Source organism: Lissotriton helveticus, chromosome 9 (assembly GCF_964261635.1).
Source record: "Lissotriton helveticus chromosome 9, aLisHel1.1, whole genome shotgun sequence".
NCBI lineage: Eukaryota > Metazoa > Chordata > Amphibia > Caudata > Salamandridae > Lissotriton > Lissotriton helveticus.
Window position 1 is genome coordinate 888691147 of NC_136070.1, and position 19959 is coordinate 888711105.

General features: G+C 43.0%; 1 protein-coding gene across 1 annotated transcript in view; it reads left to right on the forward strand.

Annotated features, from left to right (window-relative positions):
* Positions 1–19959, forward strand: part of AXL (AXL receptor tyrosine kinase) — a 273286-nt gene that overhangs the window by 158481 nt on the left and 94846 nt on the right. Inside the window, exon 5 of the mRNA XM_078661048.1 lies at positions 18052–18132. Coding sequence (XP_078517174.1) covers positions 18052–18132 — 81 coding nt within the window. The remainder of the gene's footprint in view (positions 1–18051; positions 18133–19959) is intronic.

Consider the following 19959-nt stretch of genomic DNA (forward strand, 5'->3'; position numbering starts at 1 on the left):
GACTAGAGACCAGTGGTAATGTAGAAATTGCTTATTATATCCCCAACAAAAAGTATGAGCAATGTCAATAACATTGCGAAAAATGATTAATCAATTACACCGAATGTACTTTGAGGTATCACAAGTTAAAGTCGAAGACAATGGCATATCTCATATTCAGAAGCTACCAGAGATTTCGTAGAGGGGACTGGTTCAGAGAGAAAATGTCTCTCACAATACTTTTTCTGCTTGAACGTGTTCTTTGAGACATTTTCTCCTTGAACCAGCCCCAGTGACGGCTAGCAAAGGTAACGCTGGGGCGGGGCTGGGTGGGGGGTAGTGGAGTCCGACACATGACAGAACGAATTTATATATTTATTTATTTATGTTTACCTTTGGCGTCGTATGTTGGACTCCACTACCCCACCCACCCAGCCCCGCCCGCCCCGTCTCCCAGCCACACAGCGTTACCTTTGCGAGCCGCCACTGACCAGTCCTTTGCAGCCAAAAAATAGTGACATTTTGCATTGCATAATTTCCAAAATGTTGAAAAATTTGTCTAAAGCAAAATTGCGCAAAGTACTCAGGCTATGCAAGCAGAATGGAAAAATACACATTGGTTTGCTCAATGCACAATTGAAGTAGCTCAGGATTGTCATTTCAGTGAGTGCAGACCTAGTGGAGAAACATGTTTGCGTTGCTGTGTTACCATTTTGATCTCTACAAAACTATTGCAAGTTCCCTTTGAGACTCTTCGTATACCCATCATGTTTCAGATTAGAACCGATCTACAGACCTACCCCGACTGCGCAAGGATGGTACTCTGAGTAAAAGGGAATGTGGCAACTGTTTCTCTGCCCCCTCCAAGAGACAAAGGAGAATGTGAACTAGCTCATCAATAACAGCTGCATGTTGATGTGGACTCATTGAGAATTATTTCTTTGGGGACAGAATTCTCTTTCAGACAATAGTGTGACTTTGCTCAGATGTCCAAAGGGAGGCAGTGCTATCCAACAGCCTCTCCTTGGTCAGTATCATCTTTCATTGGAAGACAGGTATAGCGGCTGCACATTCCCTGCTCTCTCCCTACCAGATATCAACATTGCCCACTCATTTCCTGTGCCCCAAAGCCAGAAACACAGTCAAAACTAATCATGTGAAAGGCAACATTCCTTCTAACAAAGAAATGCCAGCTTAACGCTGTCTGCCCTCAAGGCTGAAAAACCAGCTCAACACCTGTTGTTTGGGCCTTGTTTGTGTGTGTCAGATGGGAGGCGGTGAGGTGTCCCTTTGAAGAAAATGTCAATAAAGAGGCATGTCTTCCTTTGAGAAGCAAGAACAACAAGAAATACAAATACAAAAAGAGATTAAGTTTCCCAAATACCCAGAAAGTAATACGAGTCCACCAGAAGTTCTCAGTTCGTATGCCGGTGGCGAGATGGCGGATGATGGCTTGATCGCGCTGAGGACCTGTTTCCCAGGGCTAGCCACTAAAGGCAGAATATTTTCTGATACAGGACAGTCTATCAATTCAGGTGAAAGTCATGATAGGCTCTGTCTCCTTAATCCTAGAACTGCCCACCCTGACCCAAGACGGAAATGGATGTCCCAGGACTGAAATGGATGAAAGTTTTCAAAGATAAGCTCGAATTTAATGAACAGTATTCCTAAATTTACAAGAATCGAAACAAAAAAATCATGTACAATTTTCTCGAAGTGGGATACATTTATCCCTAAATCTCTCCCCTATTGGATACGTTGCAGTAAATTTATGGGGTTTGACAGAGTGGGTGAGAAACTAGACAAGTTAGCATAAGGAATGTAGAATAAGTAGAGTCGAATTGGATGTTAGTAGTTTCTATCCAGTCTCTTTTTCTAAACATGAAAATGTGTTTAGTTGAATTATAGCCAATCTTGCCCTAATGCAGATGGCGGTGAGATCATGTTTCCAAGAATTGGACTAAAATAACATATGAATGGTCATTAACTATTTTTAAAAATGTCACAAAAACCTCTGAAGTGTATGAAGCTTCTAGGAATGAGACAGATTTTTTATTGGCTTAACCATTGGCACAGATGCATTGTGGGATGGATATCTTGTTAAAATGTGTTCTCTCATTTGCGCTCGAGGAACCTTCTCAAAGTGCAGAAGTCTGTAAGCCAGGCTCTGCCTCACAACGAAGTGTACAAAATGATGGGACTTCATTAGAGCAAATTTCATAACTGAAGTCCCTGAGCTTGTTTGTAAAAAATAAACAGTGGGTGACAAAAAGAGACTCAGCTTTGTGCAAAACATTTTTTGCAAAAACTATCTGGTGCTAGCAAAACTATCTCCCCCAAAAATGTTTTTGGAGGCAAATCCTCCCACAAAACATTTTTTTTGTTGGAATGTTTGGCGGACTAGGTCCACTCTCCTGGTGGCAAACCTCACTGGCAACACTGCTTTAATGTCACAATTTCTTTCCCATTTCTAGCCAGAGATTTGGGTGCGTATTGATTTCGTTGTATTTCAGCTCCACCCTCTTCCCCTTCTGTTTCTCCCTAGGAAAAAAATGAGAAACTAATATTTTTCGGAGAAAAGGCGGTTGTTTTTCCTTTTTGTGAGAACACGGAATCCATGTGGCACAGCTGTGTTTGTGTTCAACAGATTGGACCGCGTTTGAGGGAGGGGTTCCAGATGTCATTTTGTTTTTAAGGCGAAAAAGAGTTCTTCTGCCCGAATGCTGCACATCTGTTTTCATTTTCTAGATAAAACAACAACTGCTACTGGACGGGAGGCTGGTAATCTTGGTGGTGGTGAAGGATTGGGGCCACAGTGGATGGCGCAGCCATTTTGGAAAGAAAAGTAGAACTGTTCCACTCCCTGATCACGTGACACTGATATCCTGCCTGTTGTTGATTAAATTAGCCCAGATTCTCTATCTGCACACACCTGCTTCCGGCATCTCTGAAAATGGATACAAAACGAAGGAGTAGCGTGCACAGGCCGTTTTGTCTTCTCGGGCCAATGTCCAACTGCTGTATCACGCCAGTTTTAAAACGTGGCTTCCGGAAAATGAAATTATAGCGGCACATACCTGTAATTTTACCAGCAGGCTTGCCTAGCTATAATAAGCATACATAGTTATTAAAGTTTAGGAAATTGTAGCGCTGGCATCCTCACTGTGCCCCTCTGATTCAAAATAAGATGCTGCAGAGAGTGTGACTTCGACAGTGTCAGTGGGCTTTACATTGGGTCATCTAGGGGCAGATGGAAAAAATATATAGTCCTGCACCATTTTTTTGTGGTGTATCAGAAATAATTTAACTGGTGGCGGCTGGAAAGTGAGGCGATTGGAAGGGCAGGAAAATGGGTTAATACATTAAAAAAATATGGATAACATTTTTTAAATACATAAAAGAAATAAACAAAAATGTACTTGCCATGCTTTCCGGAGACACGGCCTCCTAGATCCGGTAGGCTTTTTCTCCAGACGCCATGTCCAGCTGGGCTTAACCAAACCTGCCGCTGTATGAGAGCAGTGTCAGGACTGGAGGGAACGCCTCTCTCATCACTCCCTAGGAAATTGGAGGCTTGTGTAAGCTCTCAACCGGGCTGTCTAACAGCTGGGTTGAGACTTTATAGTGCGCATGTCAGGCTTGCTGTCGCACGACGGTCGGCCAAATGGACATGTACACTATAAATTAGTGCAAAGGCACCCCACCACTGCTGCCACTCAGCAGGCCCCGAACCCGTCCAGACACTCGGTTCAGGACAAGTTGATGGAAAATAAAATGGTAATCAATCAACTTCATTGCCATTTTATTTTTCGTCTCTACGGCATTCCTGGGGCAATTAAGTGGGGCGACGCTCCTCCGCTCAAACGGAGGAGCCGCCCATTAATTCAATGTAAAAATTGCAGAATTACAGTTTTCATTGCGAGTGCACATTTCTTGCAATCTGAATCATCCCATAGATGCCTTGTACGGTATTTTATCACTGGGTCCCTGAAATGATTATCCCAAACTTCGGCATTATGCAAAGCACAGCTGTTAACGTTCTGGAGAGGACCATGCTTACTCCTGATCAAAAAGAGAGGTATGAAATGTCAACAAGAGAGTGGCTTGATCCCTGTTTTGAAGCATTATGAATATCCAGTTGTTCTTTCCCAGTGGCACAGAGCTCCTTTACTACTTTTATAGAGCTTATACAGTGATAGTATGGATTGCATCGGTGCTGTTACCGAACAGAAGGGACGAGCCAGCAAATTACAAGTCAGACTGAGCCAGAGCTGAGATAATGGCCTGGTTTAGCCCTAAGAGCCCTGGGGTGAGCCAAGCCAGTGAAACATCAACATGTAAATTTGGCAATAGATGTCACGTAAAAATAGTATAAAGACACTTCAAAAGTGTGTTTCCTTAATGTGTGAAAGCCTTCCACTCTAGATCCTTAAATTGAATCACTGCATTAGGTGACATTTAGAAGAGAACATTTCTAAACATAAATGTAGAAGAATTTGTGGCCTTCCCACATAACTCTGATGACACTGGTGTTAGTTAACCAAAGAGGTTAATCCACTGTCATGTGTACCCAAGATCTGGCCTACGTTCTTGATAAAAATTGAGCAATGTAACAGTGTATTAAAACATATACAAGAAGGTTTATTTCTAGTGTAAGCATCATGAACTGATGATTTTTAAGATGCCCTCAAAATGGATGTTGAAGGGAAAAGAGGCACAGTGAAGTAAGGTAATTTCCTGGGATAACACTATTTTTAGGCAGGATTTATCCCAGGTTTCTTGGTTTTGCAATTCCGCCACGAGATAGATCTCGTTTTATATCAAACGTTTATGCTTTGCATTTAATTTTTTGATGAGCTTCACTAGTACTGTGTTAATTTAACATGAATTAATGATTTTTTTTAAGTTGAAACAAGAAGACTTTCTATAAAAGGGTGACAGAGGTAAGAACGTGGGTGGCAGAAACCACATGAAGGCTTAGCGCATTCTTGACTCGAGGATCCAAGAGGACATTGAGCTGAGCAGGCATTTTGCTCAAGGTAGGCTCAAGACTTGAATTGCTTGTCTACCTCTCCGTCATTGAGAAATGAGCTCCTCAGCCTGATTCTTACTTAGGGCAGTTATACAAAAGTAGTTCGGTATAATCGGAAAGCATTCCATGGGATTCTGGGTAATTCAAAATTTGCACAAATGGTTTACTCAAAGCTTGTTCATTACAAAGTTTCAAAGCACAGTTTCAGTATGCTGTTTTAATTCTTTTTGTTCCCTCACGAACATAAGGGTCAGGTAGACATTTTGAAACGTCAAAATCTTTCTGTGTATGGCAACTGGGCACCATACAATCATAGGAAGCACTGGCAGAGCCATTATTTCGGGGGAACAGCCTTTATAACGCGGGCATTACCACGCGCTGCCATTACTACGCTGCTTTTACAACGCAAGTCGTTTCAATGACTTGCGATGGAGGGCGCTGTTGGACAAGGAATAGTTTAATTTTCTATTCCAACACCTTCGGTACTGTAACGTGGGCTGGAGTTGAAATAGAAAATTAAACTATTCTACTATCCAGCGCTTACAGCGCAAGTCGTTGTAACGACTTGCGTTGAAAAAACAGCGTTGTAATGGCACACGTGGTAATAGCCCGCGCTGTAGTGTCATACAACCATTATTTCGCACTGCAGAGATATTTTAATACTTTCTATTATACTTTATCACAAAATAGCATTCCAAAATGGCTGCATTGTACGCATATGCCTGAGTACCTGCATGAAGGACTGTGTACAAGGCAGAAAAATACAAATACAGCTGATAAAATGATTTGAGAAAGCTAATCACCTGTGAGCTGATCAAAAATCTGATTTTCAATGAGTCGGACCAATGGCTGAAAGTGGAACATTACAAAAACTAATGGTTTGAAATGCATGGACCCAACGCTGACTATAAGTATATGATAAGGTTTTAGATGCAATAGTTCTGTTGATGATTGTAGTTGAGACCTTAATTTTGGTGGGTGGATGGAGTAATGCAAAATTGGGATACTCTGTTTAAAATGATGCTCTGAGGCTTTCTTAAATATTTCCAAAAGCCCCAGTATGACTGTCCAAAATACACCATGGTGCATTCAGTCATCACTAAACAAGTGAATCTTGGGTCTATAGGGATGGGCGGAACTCGTAGTGTTTCACTTCACAGAGTTCCAGGGAGTTACCCAAAAACTCTGCCAGAGTCTGTGGAGTTCTATGTGCGCCAGAGTTGGGGTACATCGCGCAGCTTGTGCTGAATGTTAGCGCCAGGAGCTTATCCCGTTCAGTAAAATCAGCATAAGCAGCACCATGCGGTGTGCCAGATGGTGCTGCTTCTTTCTGCCACTGGAGTAGATTTTCTACTCGAGGGGCAGCTTTCTCATTGTGAGTGGTCGTGACCGGCCGCGACAGCCCTCATTGCAAAATCTAGCCAGGAGAAGGTCTAGCACTTGATTTTTTTCGCTTGCAATGACCAACTTACTGTTGGCAAGCTGAATGCGATAAAAAATTCTGCCAGATGGCAGTTGGTGAAGTTTTCCCAGAATTCCACGCTCCAAACGGAGAAGGCAAAACCCAGCGAACTCTGCCGGAGGAGCGGAGTTTACCACCCACCCCTATTCTTGGGTCGAGTAATACCCCCAGAAATATGTAGTCCCACCCTGCATCATAGGTTCTACATGAATTTTTGTTACACCCCTAAAAATACCGGGATTTCAGTGGTTACTGTGGAGAAATAGTACCACATATTTTTGGAGCAAAAACCAGAACATATGAAATTCTTAAAAAGGGATCAGCCACTTTTAAATATGGAGGTTTGATTTTCCCCAACATTCCATTAATTTGATGTTATATAGGTAGACAGACGTTAAGGACATTTGCACGAAGAAGTAGAGAGACAAAGAATCCTCCCAAGTTAGAGATGGAAGGTAGTGTCAGTCTGCGGCAGACAATAGGCTCGGGCACCAAAATAAAAGTGGACCTTGCTAGTGAATCAGATAACAAAAAAAGTGGCCACGTTTGCAAATGGGGACAGTTTTAAACTTTTTTAAAGACGCACTGTATAAGTGTGTTGCAAGGTATGGGGGACTTCATTCATTTGTGCTTGCTGCAGGCAATGTTTGTGGTAATATCAGAGAAATTAACAGCAAAACAGACCACAAAACAGATACACAGACAGCCTATAAACTGATATTTCAGACCTCCCTTTCGGGCACTGCCACATTGCCCTTTAGGCCAGTCGGACTCTGGTGGGAGGTGCAAAGCTCTGCTCGCGATACAGCACTATTCCAATACCAAGCCTTTTTCGGTGCCTGAGCTAATTTTGATTCAAAAACAGGAAGAGCTGTTTTTTTCTACACATTTTTCATTTCAGAGAAGTATGAATCAGGATGGAGCCTCCAGAAGGGAGGGATGACAGGATTTGGCACCAGTTTGTCTCAGAGAAAGAAAAATAAGCATTTAAGCCCCATCGTCTTCTCAGGCGTATGATATCTGCCACGAGGTTTAAAAATCGCTTTATATCATGCTCCTGGGAATGACTTGGCAAACCCTTCATTCAAATTGTTTTTCTGCAACTCTGCCTGAAGTTAGTATGGGGCAGCAGTGGAGGGATGAAGTGAAACATAACTTCTCTGCAGCATTTATCTCTCTTCCCTCTTACCTAAGATGTGGAGATTCTTCAGGTGCTGATCGTGACAAAACTGACTTATTTCTCTTTATGATTTCTCAGGTGATTATAAATATCCTCCAATCCAATCGACCTTGTGAATAGGTCGATTGTGTCTATGAATATGCCATTTTTTGATAGCTCGACCTGATTTTCCATGCAGTTTGGCAATTTTCAGAGGGAATGGGCTGATTTCACAAGGTGGGTCAGTTCTTCTGACAAGATGTGGGTGGGCCTCTTTCATCCAAGGAGATGGCCAATTCCTTGCTGGTTGGTTAATCTCCCAGGCAGATGGACCAATCCTTTGACCACTACACCCGAGCACACCCAATCATTATTTCTTATACTCCAATCAATATACAGGTTCAATAAACATATGATAAAAAGTCTTTTCAAAATATGGTCCAAGTTCCTCAAATTTCGACTTCAAAAAAGTGTTCCAATCACACTCTTCAATCAAATCTTGTATGCTTTATTTGAGTCAAGTAAGAGTTGGCACAGCAGCAGCCGACGCGCGTTTCGCCCACAGGGCTTTTTCAAGGCTCTAAAACTGTATGTTCACTCAGGACAATACTTTTTGAATATTGGCTGCCAGGGTGTAGTTCAGTGATTCATTTTTAACCTTTTATTTTTTCAATAGTTCTCTTTCCCATAACAGCACGAAAATGCACCCCTTTGATTTAGGCAGCCTCAAATAACCTTAGGTCATCTCAATAGATCCAATATTCCAACGGATCTTGATAAATCCAGGATCCTGTATACGGCAAACTTTTTCTTCGGCACGTGTCTCCTTTTACGTTCTCATTGCAAATGGACCAATCCTGCTGCCATTTTCTGAGCCACCAGATGGGTGGGCCATATGTGGAAAGATTGAGCCCCCTAGTGAGCCGGATGAATCTTCAGGTGGTTGGATCATTCATCTAATGGGGTGGGGTAGATCCCAAAGCCGGGCGATCTAGTCCTTCAATGGCAGGTATTGCTTCCCAGTAGTTATTTATGGCATATGGAGAGGTTGGTTGATCCAGAACAAGGGTAAATGGTGCCTATAAGCAGATTCACCAGATGGATTGTTCTGAATGGGCGGCGGGGTGGTGTGCGATGGGTCACCAGGACTCCAGGGGGTTTGAGTTAGTCAAGGCATATGAGCTGATTGCCCAGGGAGGTTGAATAATCCTGCAGGTGGATGCTTTGAGTCCCAAGGTAGATAACCCATGTGAATGTGTGATTCCCTTAGTCTACTGGCTCATATCAGAAAGGTGGTCTGATTACCCGGGCAGCTAGGGTGATCCTCCATGAAGGTGTTGACTATTAGGGCTGTAAAGCAGCCATCTCCCCCTCTTGAAGTAAGGTTACTTTTGCAAATACTACAGAAAAACACAAAGTACCTGTAGTTCACCACAAGGGATGATTCCGCGTGAAATCTAGACTTTCACAAGCATTTTTTGTCCAAGTATCACATGGTATTGTTTGTGTTGAGTCACTTTTGAGGAAAAGCCAATCAAGGTATGGACTTGTATACAAAATACTCACAAATTATCAGACAAAAAGACTTTCAAAGCACTCCCAGAAAAAAACTCTAACCAAGGAATACACTTGTACAGAATCTTCGTGCGAGATGCTGGCACCAACTAACAATTGTGAGAGAAAAAAATATGATTGCGGAGCTGTAGGAAAAGCTGTCAGCCATGAAATCCACAAGACTTTGCTTGGAAAATAAAGATTTTGTACAGCAAACCCATGTGGTACTTGCCTGGAGCAGAATACAAGAGAGATCACATGCAGCATGCAATAATTGTAATGCAGTGACCCGCCCCCCCACCCCCGCTGTTCTTCCTTGTCATTTTCCTACATTGGTTGGGGAGCTGTTAGTTTTTCTATGTCTGTCACTGTGTTGAACTGGCAGCCAGTTTTTACCTTCTTTGCACCTTTCTGCCTGGCAGGCACTTTTAGTGTGCAGCAGTGTGGGTCATCCTGAGCCACCGAGGGAAGTGCTTTCACACTTCAGGGCGTCACTTACACAGCAGAAACTTGTGTTGGGCACTAAAACAGGTCACTGAGAACAAGGCTTGTAGAATAATATCGCCATCTCAGCAGTGAAAGTTCACAGTTCAGTTTAAGGAAGTGAGATCCGGTTAAAAACACGTGCATCATACATTTAACTCTGGAAAGTTTTTGTTTGTTTGTTATCACACTCCTCAAAACTCTGCTGAACAAGCACAGTTTGCATGTAGATTTGAAACGCTTTTAATTTATTCAATGTGACTTTTGTTAGTGTGTAAGCTAGTGAGTAGGCTCAACAGTTTGGTGCTTCTGAAGGTTGTGGAGGCTTTAGTCACTTATTGGACTGATATGTGATTGATACTCACCCAGTCCAGGGACCTTCCAGGGGCTCTGACCTGTTGAAGATGTTCCAAATGATCCCATAGGGCAGAGTGTCTCGGCTCACTGTAAGTTTCACTAGACGGTCAGTCACACCACAACCATTCCTCCAGAAGGAAAGTTAAGTTGTGTTATTGGCGTTTGTATAGCACACATCCTGCCACTGGTATGGCCTCTCTGCACTATCCGCAGTTTGGTGCCTTTCACATTTCTGATGTTATGTCCACAGTCTGGGGCCCAGATTAGGACGTGACAATGTTTTAGGGGTATTGTGCTCTGAACATATTTACACTAGAAAGCACTTTAGGCCTTGCAAGGGTTTGGAAAGTGCTATATAAATAGAATGTCTAAATTTCGAAGATGACGTGCCAAGCCTTCAGTATTCATGCCCTCCTTCAGCACACGTGGGTCTTTCATGTGTCAAGGGCACCTTTATGCCTAAAGTTCTTATGCAGTCAAATGTAAAAGGCACATTTGCTTTGCATATACTGTCATGGCCTAATAACTGCAGATGTGACTATTCAAATGCTAATTATGTATGTATTGGTATTTATTTAGTGCAAACCTAGCTCTGAAGAAATGGAGCACTGTATACCAAATGAGGGGATAGGGAAAATCAAAGATTGTGAACTTCAAGTTGGGTGTATATACACAAATACATTTTACACAAATTTAGGCACAGGGAGATTAAGGGCCTGAATTTGATCTCGGCAGACGGCTTACTCCGTCACAACGGTGATGGATATACCAAAATATAAATCCCATAGGGCATAGTGGGATTTATACTCCCGTCCGCCGATATCTAAATCAGGCTCTGACTGATTTGCCCAGAATCACTCGATGAGGAGCCAAGCACCGAGGTCAGGCTTCAACCCTGGGTCCCCATGTTTCAAACGAAGCATCTCTAGCTGCTATGCCAAACCTCCTCCCTTAAATATAACAATAAAAATATGCCTCATTTGAAAGCCAACTTGGCACATTTTTACTTTTTCCTGCATCCAGCTGGGTTGCACATATGGATGGCTGTGTGACATTAAAATTTCAAAAGAGACTTCAAGACATTTTGCACCCCATAAAGTTGCATTTTCTGAACTTTATTCAACTTAGCTTGAGGGCGAAGTTTCTGTAACAAAAAAAAATCTTTAAGAAGCGAATTATTCCACTCAGAACTATGGGGCACGACATTTCTCCCACTAAAGTTTTTGTTTCCCCTGTCATCGCAGACGGGCTGTGGGTTTGGTACTGTTTAAAAGATTGAAAATCATTCAGCTCACAGCGCATACGGCAATAGTATGTTACTTCCTAGTGCTTACATGATAGGTATTATCCTCGGTCAATGAAACTTATTTGATCAGATTGGGAAGACAAAAGGTCTTTTGGGCCCAAATGGGACCAGTACATGTGAACTCCATGTTGCACTCAGTAGCCTGTGCAAAGAATTTAGCCGAACATGTAATCTTAGTAGCACAGGATGGAGCATAATTAGAATCCTATGTGTTTTCCCTAGTTTTCCCAACACATTCTCAGGTGTTATGCTTCATTAGGGCTGTCCAAATTTTTTTTTTCTCACCATCAATGTTTTGCAAAGTTCCCTATTTTCACCCTTTATGAGGCTTGCAAAGAGCCCCAGTTTACCTTCCTCGGTGCAAAGTTTTTCTGTGCGCTGTAAATTAATATTCACTCCTCTATGAGTAGAATTTCACTCTAAGTGAACCCAGACAAGAAGGGAAACATATCCACGCTTTATATCGGCAAGTTTAGCTTTTCTTTGCATAGCTCCAAATCTTTGCAGAATTTGTCTTTGAAAGTTTACATTTTGCAGAGCTTTTCCATCCCCAATAACACTACACGGGAGAAGAATATTAGATATTGGTTGGTTAAACAGGATAATTGTAGCTAAGTTGAAAAACAATTTGAAATAGGTTGAAGAAGTTGTGAGGAAAGCCAAATAGGTGATCACAGTTGTCCTGCCCGCTGAGGACTAGAGAGTTAATCCTGGTTTTAGCCAAGCGTAAAATGAGGTAATTGCGGGCACATGAGCACCTGAAGCTGAGGACAGACCCACTGGGCACCAGTGCAGACAGGGACATTGGTTTTAACATTGAAATTGACTTTGGAAGTCAGGACACGTGGAGCCTATATCAGGTTCCACTTTCCAGGCTTCACAGGCTCCTCCGTAAGGGATTAACTGATTCCCAGCCAGGAGCAAATAGGCGGTTTCCAGGAATACGTAATTATTTCTTTTCTGCGGCATTAGCATTTTTTCTTTCCATGAACAGATTTGTATTTTCAGAAATATACTCAAACAGCATTTATATTTTTCCAGCTCTCTCTATATCCCGCACTGTCGCATTCACAGAAACCTATGATGTCATAAGTAGGTTCTCCCACCAGCCTGTGGCGTTCGGACAAACCTGTAATGCCACGAACTGTCTCTTATATTCTTCAGCGATAGCATTCCCAAAAACATATAATGCAACAGGAGTTGTATTAAATAATCCATATATTGTTTGTACCAATATATAAAGTCATGAGCCATCCCTCACATGCTCCCTATAATGTTCATACAGCTCTACAATGCTACAAGCTATCACTCGTAACTTGCATATTGTTGGTATGAATCCATAAAATGCTGTTTCTGGGCACTCTATCAATACTTTCATAAAACCCCATAATGCTTAAGGTACACATTGACACCCAACTTATGGAGTTGAAAACCTACAAGCCTACAAGTCAACAGATGAACTCAACCTAATAACAGCACTCAATGTACCCATTTACTATAACTGCTTACCCCCTCCCTTCCTACACAGTTCCAGTGGCGGCTCTTCCGTAATGGCGGAGGAGCGTAGCCTCACTACCTAGCTCAGAGCCAACAAATGAAAAATAGAACAATGTTCTTGCATCATTTTATTTGGCATTTGCCGGCTCTGAGCCAGCGCTGAAGGGAGGGGCGGGCCGAGGCATGGGTGGAGGGAGGAGCAGTGCTATGTGCACTCCCTAAGTGCTCATGTGTGTTAGGACCGGCCATCTCAGACTGACCAAAACACACATGTGCAATTAGGTTTCTCCAGCCCGGCTTCATTGAGCAGCCGGGCTGGAGAAACCCCGACAGATCCTCTGGCCTGAGCGGAGCATCTTTCTAGCCCGATGCGGCCAACACCCGTGCTGCTCTGCAGCACAGGGATGGGATGGGAGTCTGTCCCATGGGCAGCTGGGACCAGGAAGTGGAGAGGCGGCACAACGCCGGAGGCGGCCGGCAGCTAAAGGTACGTTTTAAAAATTAAATATATTATTTGTAACATCCTCGTGCGACCCCCCAAACACCCAGCAGCGCTATCCTCCCATGTTTCCCCTCCCGCGTTCTCACCACCCTGTGATTGTGGTGGCCCCCACTGCACAGTTCGCACTAACATACTTCTGTAACTGCACACTGACACACCTTATAGAGTTCAAACACCATTATCACCATTATCGTGCTATAGCTTCCCTCATAAACTCTCTACTGTACACAGCCACACAACCAAGTAATCAGTCATTCATTCTACCAATGTGGATAATTCAAATCCATAATTCCATTGACTACCATGTACACACAGTAGGGTAGATGTCTCTTCATAGTGCTTGAAATGATTCATGCATTTGCCTACCTGTATTTTGGACTCTGCATGATTCTATAATCCCTCACACCTTTGCTGTATACATCACATGCCTATGTGGTCCTACAGTAGTCACCCCCTCTTCACATGGCTCATAACCAGGCATACCGATACACCGTTTCTCCTACCTCCATGGAAAGAGACTAATGCAGACCTCCGTTTGGACTTTGGGATGGGTAGCATCTGATTAAGGAGATGGCATGGCTGACTGGAGCTGGTGGTTTCCAGTGCCTGGCACTTAATTGGCAACACCAGCATTTATAACAGTCTGCACATGGCGGCGTTGTTTGTCAAATCTAGAGGTGAGCATAACAACAGTTGAATATTAATTCCATATTCATTAAAAACAATGGATACCTGCAGACTAAGCTCTTCTTGAAGTTTTGGGGACCTGGGATGGTCTGAATTGTCAGACTTTTCGTAGCGTTATGGCCAGGGTTGGATTGGGATTAAAAATCGGCCAGGGCACGCTAAAAAAAAGTGACCCACATTAGCATATTGCCTTTCTGCAAAACACTGCTTCGGAGAAGTTTTATAAAAAGATGGTGAGGGGGGATCTCTAACAGAGGCATGTTTTCTTTACTTAGATATAAAAAATACAAGGATTAGTTCACACCGGTGAAACAAACCTGAAAACAAGTGAGGCCACTTCTGCTCAGTCTCCCTGCCCCTGCTCAATATGCATACCTTAATGGGCCGGCCCAGCGAGAGAAAGGGAATGACACCTCAGCCTGTTGATAAAAGGAAGGTAATCAGGGCTCGAATCAGGGTACCACGCGGGTGGACGGCGTCCCCCCACTTATTTTACCGGGACCTCGATAACTGGAGCAAATGGATCCGCACATTCACTCTTTGGCCTCTCTGGGGCGAGATCTCGTCCCAGAGAGGCCAAAGAGTGAATGTGTGGCTCCATTTGCTAAGGGGTGAGCGAGGGGAGGCAATGAGTCTGATGGTGCAAGCCACCTTTCGTGACGTCACTTCCTGTTGTGACGACAGCGTCCCCCCACTTCTTTTTTTACAACTTGTGCCCTGGAGGTAATGGACGCCCATCTGCCTCCAGAAAGGCCACTCAGGCACCCACTGGGCCGCTGGCGGCATTCGAACAACACAGACACCCCCCAAATCGGCCCCACGCTGCCCAAAAAAGCAACCCACAGCTGAAACTCGGATACCAGCCCTTCGGCTATTGCCCGAGTGCCCGCCTTACCAATCCGACCCTGGTGATGACAAGTAGATGTGCTGGTACAGTTATTAGCAACATTGGCAAGGGCAATGGGTAGTTTAAGTTGCAATTTCTCCTGAAGAAGGCCTTGGCATTTACGTTTTTACAAATTAAGCACTGGGACGGGCCCTGAATGCAGGCCAGGTCAGTAAAATACAGGACAGGTGGCAGCTCTACAATCACACCCCTTAAACCCAGTGACACTGCACCAGCTGAAGGAGTGATTTCTACATCTCTAAGCCCTGAGCATAGCGTTAATTAAAGCTCGGAATGTACCTCAGACTTCTCTAAAGAGCTCTTTCGATCTATGCACCTGTGTACACTTGACGTCCCCCGCCAACGGGCGCTGCCTTTTGTGCACCTGTTTTCAAAGCGCTGTATGACTCCGCCCGAGGGAGGCCTAGCTTGGCACAGCATCTACTCCGAGCAAGAAAGAGTCAAAGGCCTCCTCGGTGAAAGGCCGGGTACTCGAGGCCCTCGGAGGCCGGCGGGGAAACCTTGAACTTGAGTCACAGAGGGGTGGGGCTCCCGGGGGAGTGACTCAGAGGCCGAGCCGCCTCTGTTCTTAATTGTATCATGACCGCGGTTTCAAAGGGCGTGAATCATTCAATTGTCAGCGGGCTCCAGGGGCTGCTTTCAACAATAACACCTGCCCGTCTCCTGGAAGGAGGGGTTCGGGAGTGCAGGAATTTGCAGATGGTGAGGGAAGGGAACAGGTTCTCTTTGTGGCATTGTTCTGACTGAAGGGGCTTTGACCGTATTAATGATTAATTTCTCCGCGTGCATCTCTTTATTGCCCCTCGGCCTGCCTGCCACTTTTAATTCAATCACGTGACATCTGTTTACTTCCTGCCCCTTTAACATTGAACTTTTACCTGGAATTGTGATGCTTGTTCGTTGCTTAAGAAACCACTTGTGAAATGTAGTTGGTAGTAGGTGGGCGTGGGGGAAATCTTCCCTATGCTGGAGTAATCCTGTGTAATATCTGCCATTCCATATCATGTTTGTTATGTGACTTTTTCCAAATGACACTCTAATTAAGCCACGTCATCTAATTTAAAGTCCATTCTGGTAAAAATCCTATTGTGGGAGTATGGGAACAATGCAAATGAACAGAACACACGCTTCACAGCACTTGTGTTTCTTATGCTGAGGGTAAAAAAATACTTGGTTTGTACTTCATGCAATTTTGCGTAATTTTTCTGTAATTTCCCCAAATTACGCATCTGGAAAATATGTAAATTTTGCACACCTGTAGAGGTTGTCCTCAGGCCTCAACATCAAGTAGGCGGGCTGGGACTCCGTTCCCATTCCTCCTTTGATACATTTCTTTTTCTCACGGATTGCAGCACAACAGATGACCTCGTGCCACTGATTAGTTTTCAGTCATGGATTTTCAACTCTCTCTTCTCCCTCCCCCATCTCCTTTGCACTAAGGAGCTTCTGCAGTTCATATCACAATTATACAAGTTATTTAACACTCACACGTCGTGATCTGATACAGTTGAGCTGTACCACTACCAACTACATAACTCCATCAATCAGCAGGTGGATAGTTATATGAAGATATGAAGGGCCAGAGCTGAAACAGTGTGCATAGCTACATGGAGATATCTGATAGCCGTGTCGATGTCTCAAATAAGCCGTGAGGTGATCTCCCAAAAGTAAGGAATGTCGTAGATATCGTTTCTGACTGATAAATGTAGGTGTCTCCTGAAAACGAGGCGTGGAGCAGTTGTCTCTTCTGACTCAGATAAATGTGGTGATCTTCTATAGACAAATGCTGCATGCAGTGTTTGACTCCATCTTTTAAGTAATGCGGCGTTTGCGCACGACAAGGGCTGAAGGTGTTTCCTTAAGGTGAAGCTTCTTCTCCGTGTTTGAGTTATGGAAGAGTCTGTGTTAAAGGAGTGGGCTATTTTTATTTTGTAACACAGTAATCCAGGGCAGACCTTGACTGCAATTACGGCCTTTTCAGAATGATTTTCGAGACACACTAGGTGAGATTAAACACTCTTGTATCTGGGTGGGTTGGGTTCCCTCTAAAGAACAGAGTTGAAGATAACGATGTTTTCATAAATGAGGGCTACAGTAATTAGTTCAATTGGATGAGATATTATTGTCTTTGGGAAGCAAGCTGTGGTACTTGTATCATCTGAGGGAAGACAGAGTAGCAGTCAAAGTGCACGTAAGAGCCAAACCTGTAGCTAGAATCCTCATATGCATTCTCCAAGGCCCAAATTTGTTTCAGTCCCTTTATCCAGTGGCTTCAGTTCCCCAGTTTTCTCATTGAATCTTTTGCATTCAAATACCAAATCAAAAGTTTGATCATAGTGCACAGTACAATCTCCAAATTCAATGGATTGGATTGGTATAGCACAGACGAGTAGTACTGAAAGTGTAGACAGTCATTAAGAAACTGCGTGAACCTCTCAATGCACAGGTGTTGCTCTATGGAGTTTTTTTTATATCAACCTGCAATATTATGATATCCACTATATGATCAAGATAAGTATATAGGAGGAAGTGTACATTTGCTATTCTTAGTTTCACTTCTCCTTACCTTGACAAAGTATCAAAAGTAGAGGAAAAAGTAGCAAATATACACTTTTAGCCCTGTGGTAGCCTAAGCAATATTTTGGTAGCTGGTATTCTGCAAAGGATATTATATTACAAGTCAATAAAAAGTGCTCCATATTTTGCCACACAACCCCTTCTATCCTCATATAAGTGTTTGCTACTCCTGAGCTAACTGTCATATGGACACCGTCTAGAGAAGAAAATCTACGCACCACTCATATGTCTGGATCCCTTTTCTGTTTACGAGCAAACAGAAAAAACACGCAAGAGGGGTGGGCGGCTCAGGCAGAAACATGAGTGATTGCAATAACGGACAAGTGGCCATGTCTTCAATAGTGTATCAACAAGTTGAACTCATGGCACTAACATGCATAGAGTTTGTTTTTATACACAGTATTCACATATTCATTTCACACTTTACTTTTGTTATGGTTTCAAATAATTAAGGACTAAAGAATTGGATACACGATTTAAACAGTAGGTGGCATGAATCTAAGCAATTGTTTGGGTTTTCTATTTAATGTTTTTTCTTTTTGTTTCAAGGTCTTAATAAAACATCTACCTTTTCATGCGAAGCTCATAATGACAAAGGAGTCACCACATCTCGAACAGCGACTGTGAAAGGTAAGCAAATTCCTCACTGTGTTCCATGTTCTTTCCAACTTACAGCCTGATTCATCAAGGTACCGTTTTGCGAGTCTCTAATAGCGATTCATAGCGAATCGCTATTGAGGACTCGCAAAACGGTATTCATGTAGGAATTGCTAAATAAATAGCGATTCCTACATATTCTCTATTTGCGAGTAGCAAATTGCTACTCGCAAATAAGGAATAACTCCCCATTCATTCCTATGGGCCAAAACGCCCATAGGAATGAATGTGGAGTATCCCTTATTTGCGAGTAGCAATTTGCTACTCGCAAATAAGATAGCGATTTTAAGGGTGCCAGGGGTGTCCAAAGGACACCCTGTAGCACCCCTGAAATGCTAATTGAAACAGGTGTTGCGCACACACATGTCCAAGGGACATGTGTGTGTGCAACATGCAACTTAGAAAAATGCTTTTAAAAGCATTTTTCTAAGTTTTTGCTATTTACCGAGAGGTCTGACCTCTCGGTAAATAGCGGCCCAAAATTGCTAATTCGCAATTTTTAAATGTGTCATGAATAGCATTTAAGGAATCTCTAATAGAGATTCCTTAAATGCTAATCCTCGCATATTTGCTAATTCTTTATTAGCGATTTTTGCATTTGGGATGATGAATCCCAAATGCAAAAATTGCACTCGCAAAGGGCCAGATTCTGAGAATCTGGCCCTTTTGCGAGCGCATTTACCTTCATGAATCAGGCTGTATGTTCTTCTATTTGGGTGATAGACCTGAGAGACATCCGCAATACAGTTCGCCCTCTCGTAAATACTTCTTCTTGTTCCTGTCACTGTGGATGACTGTGTTGCTTCACATACTAGTGAAGGTTGGAGAGAAAGAGGGAGAAGCTTTGCATAAGCTTATGGTTCCTAGTATGTTAGTAGTAAGGTGCATTAGTCTGTACACATGTAACATGTATTTTGGCTCACCTTCTGAAATTATGAAGGATTTAACAGCGTGAAGTCCAGTAAGAGATCATCAAAGCTTCCCAATTGGGTTTTCACCCAACTTACGGAATGAACTCTGCACTATTCATGAGAGGCGTAGCTTCAGGAAGGGGGTGTTTGGGATACTACACCCCTTAGTAAATGTTTTTTCTGATGAATAGTTGGGTACAGGTGCTTTAAGTTGGGTATGGTGAGATGTCTTTTGGAGTTCACCTGGGATTTTTGCATTCACACACTGACAAAAACCCTCACACTCTCTCTTATCTTTGTTTTGAAAGTCCTAATTTTTTTTGATTATTTTATTGATTATTGTGTTTCTCTCACATGGTACTCATACCAATCCGCATTCCTCTCCCTTTCGGCTGCCCCTTACAACCCTCTTATGCGCCCTGCTCGGCATATCATTATTTTAGCATTATATGCAAGCCTGTTTGTCGGGAAATCTGAAGCTCACACCCTCGCTGCAATCGTATTGACCAAGCTACATCCCTACAATTCATCATGTGATACACATACTGCAAGTGTCCCCTGCGTGATAACAAACTGGTCTTGATATGGATACACCACTTTGGAACAAAAGTCACCATCATCCTACAATGACTCCAGTTGGCTTCAAAAGTGGATAGATAGAGGAAGACGTGCTAGAACAGTTTAAGGTAGAGGTGAAAAAGGTAGGTTAGTGAACATTTCACTGAAGTAGTATACAATAAAATTATGCAAAGTTTTTTTTGGGGGTTAGAACAGCACACCTCTCATTATATCATCAAATTTCAACATGACTACATTAGACCTGAACATATAGAAACTCAAAAACGAAAGTTATTTTGTATTTTTATATAAAGGGATCCAAAACGTGCGA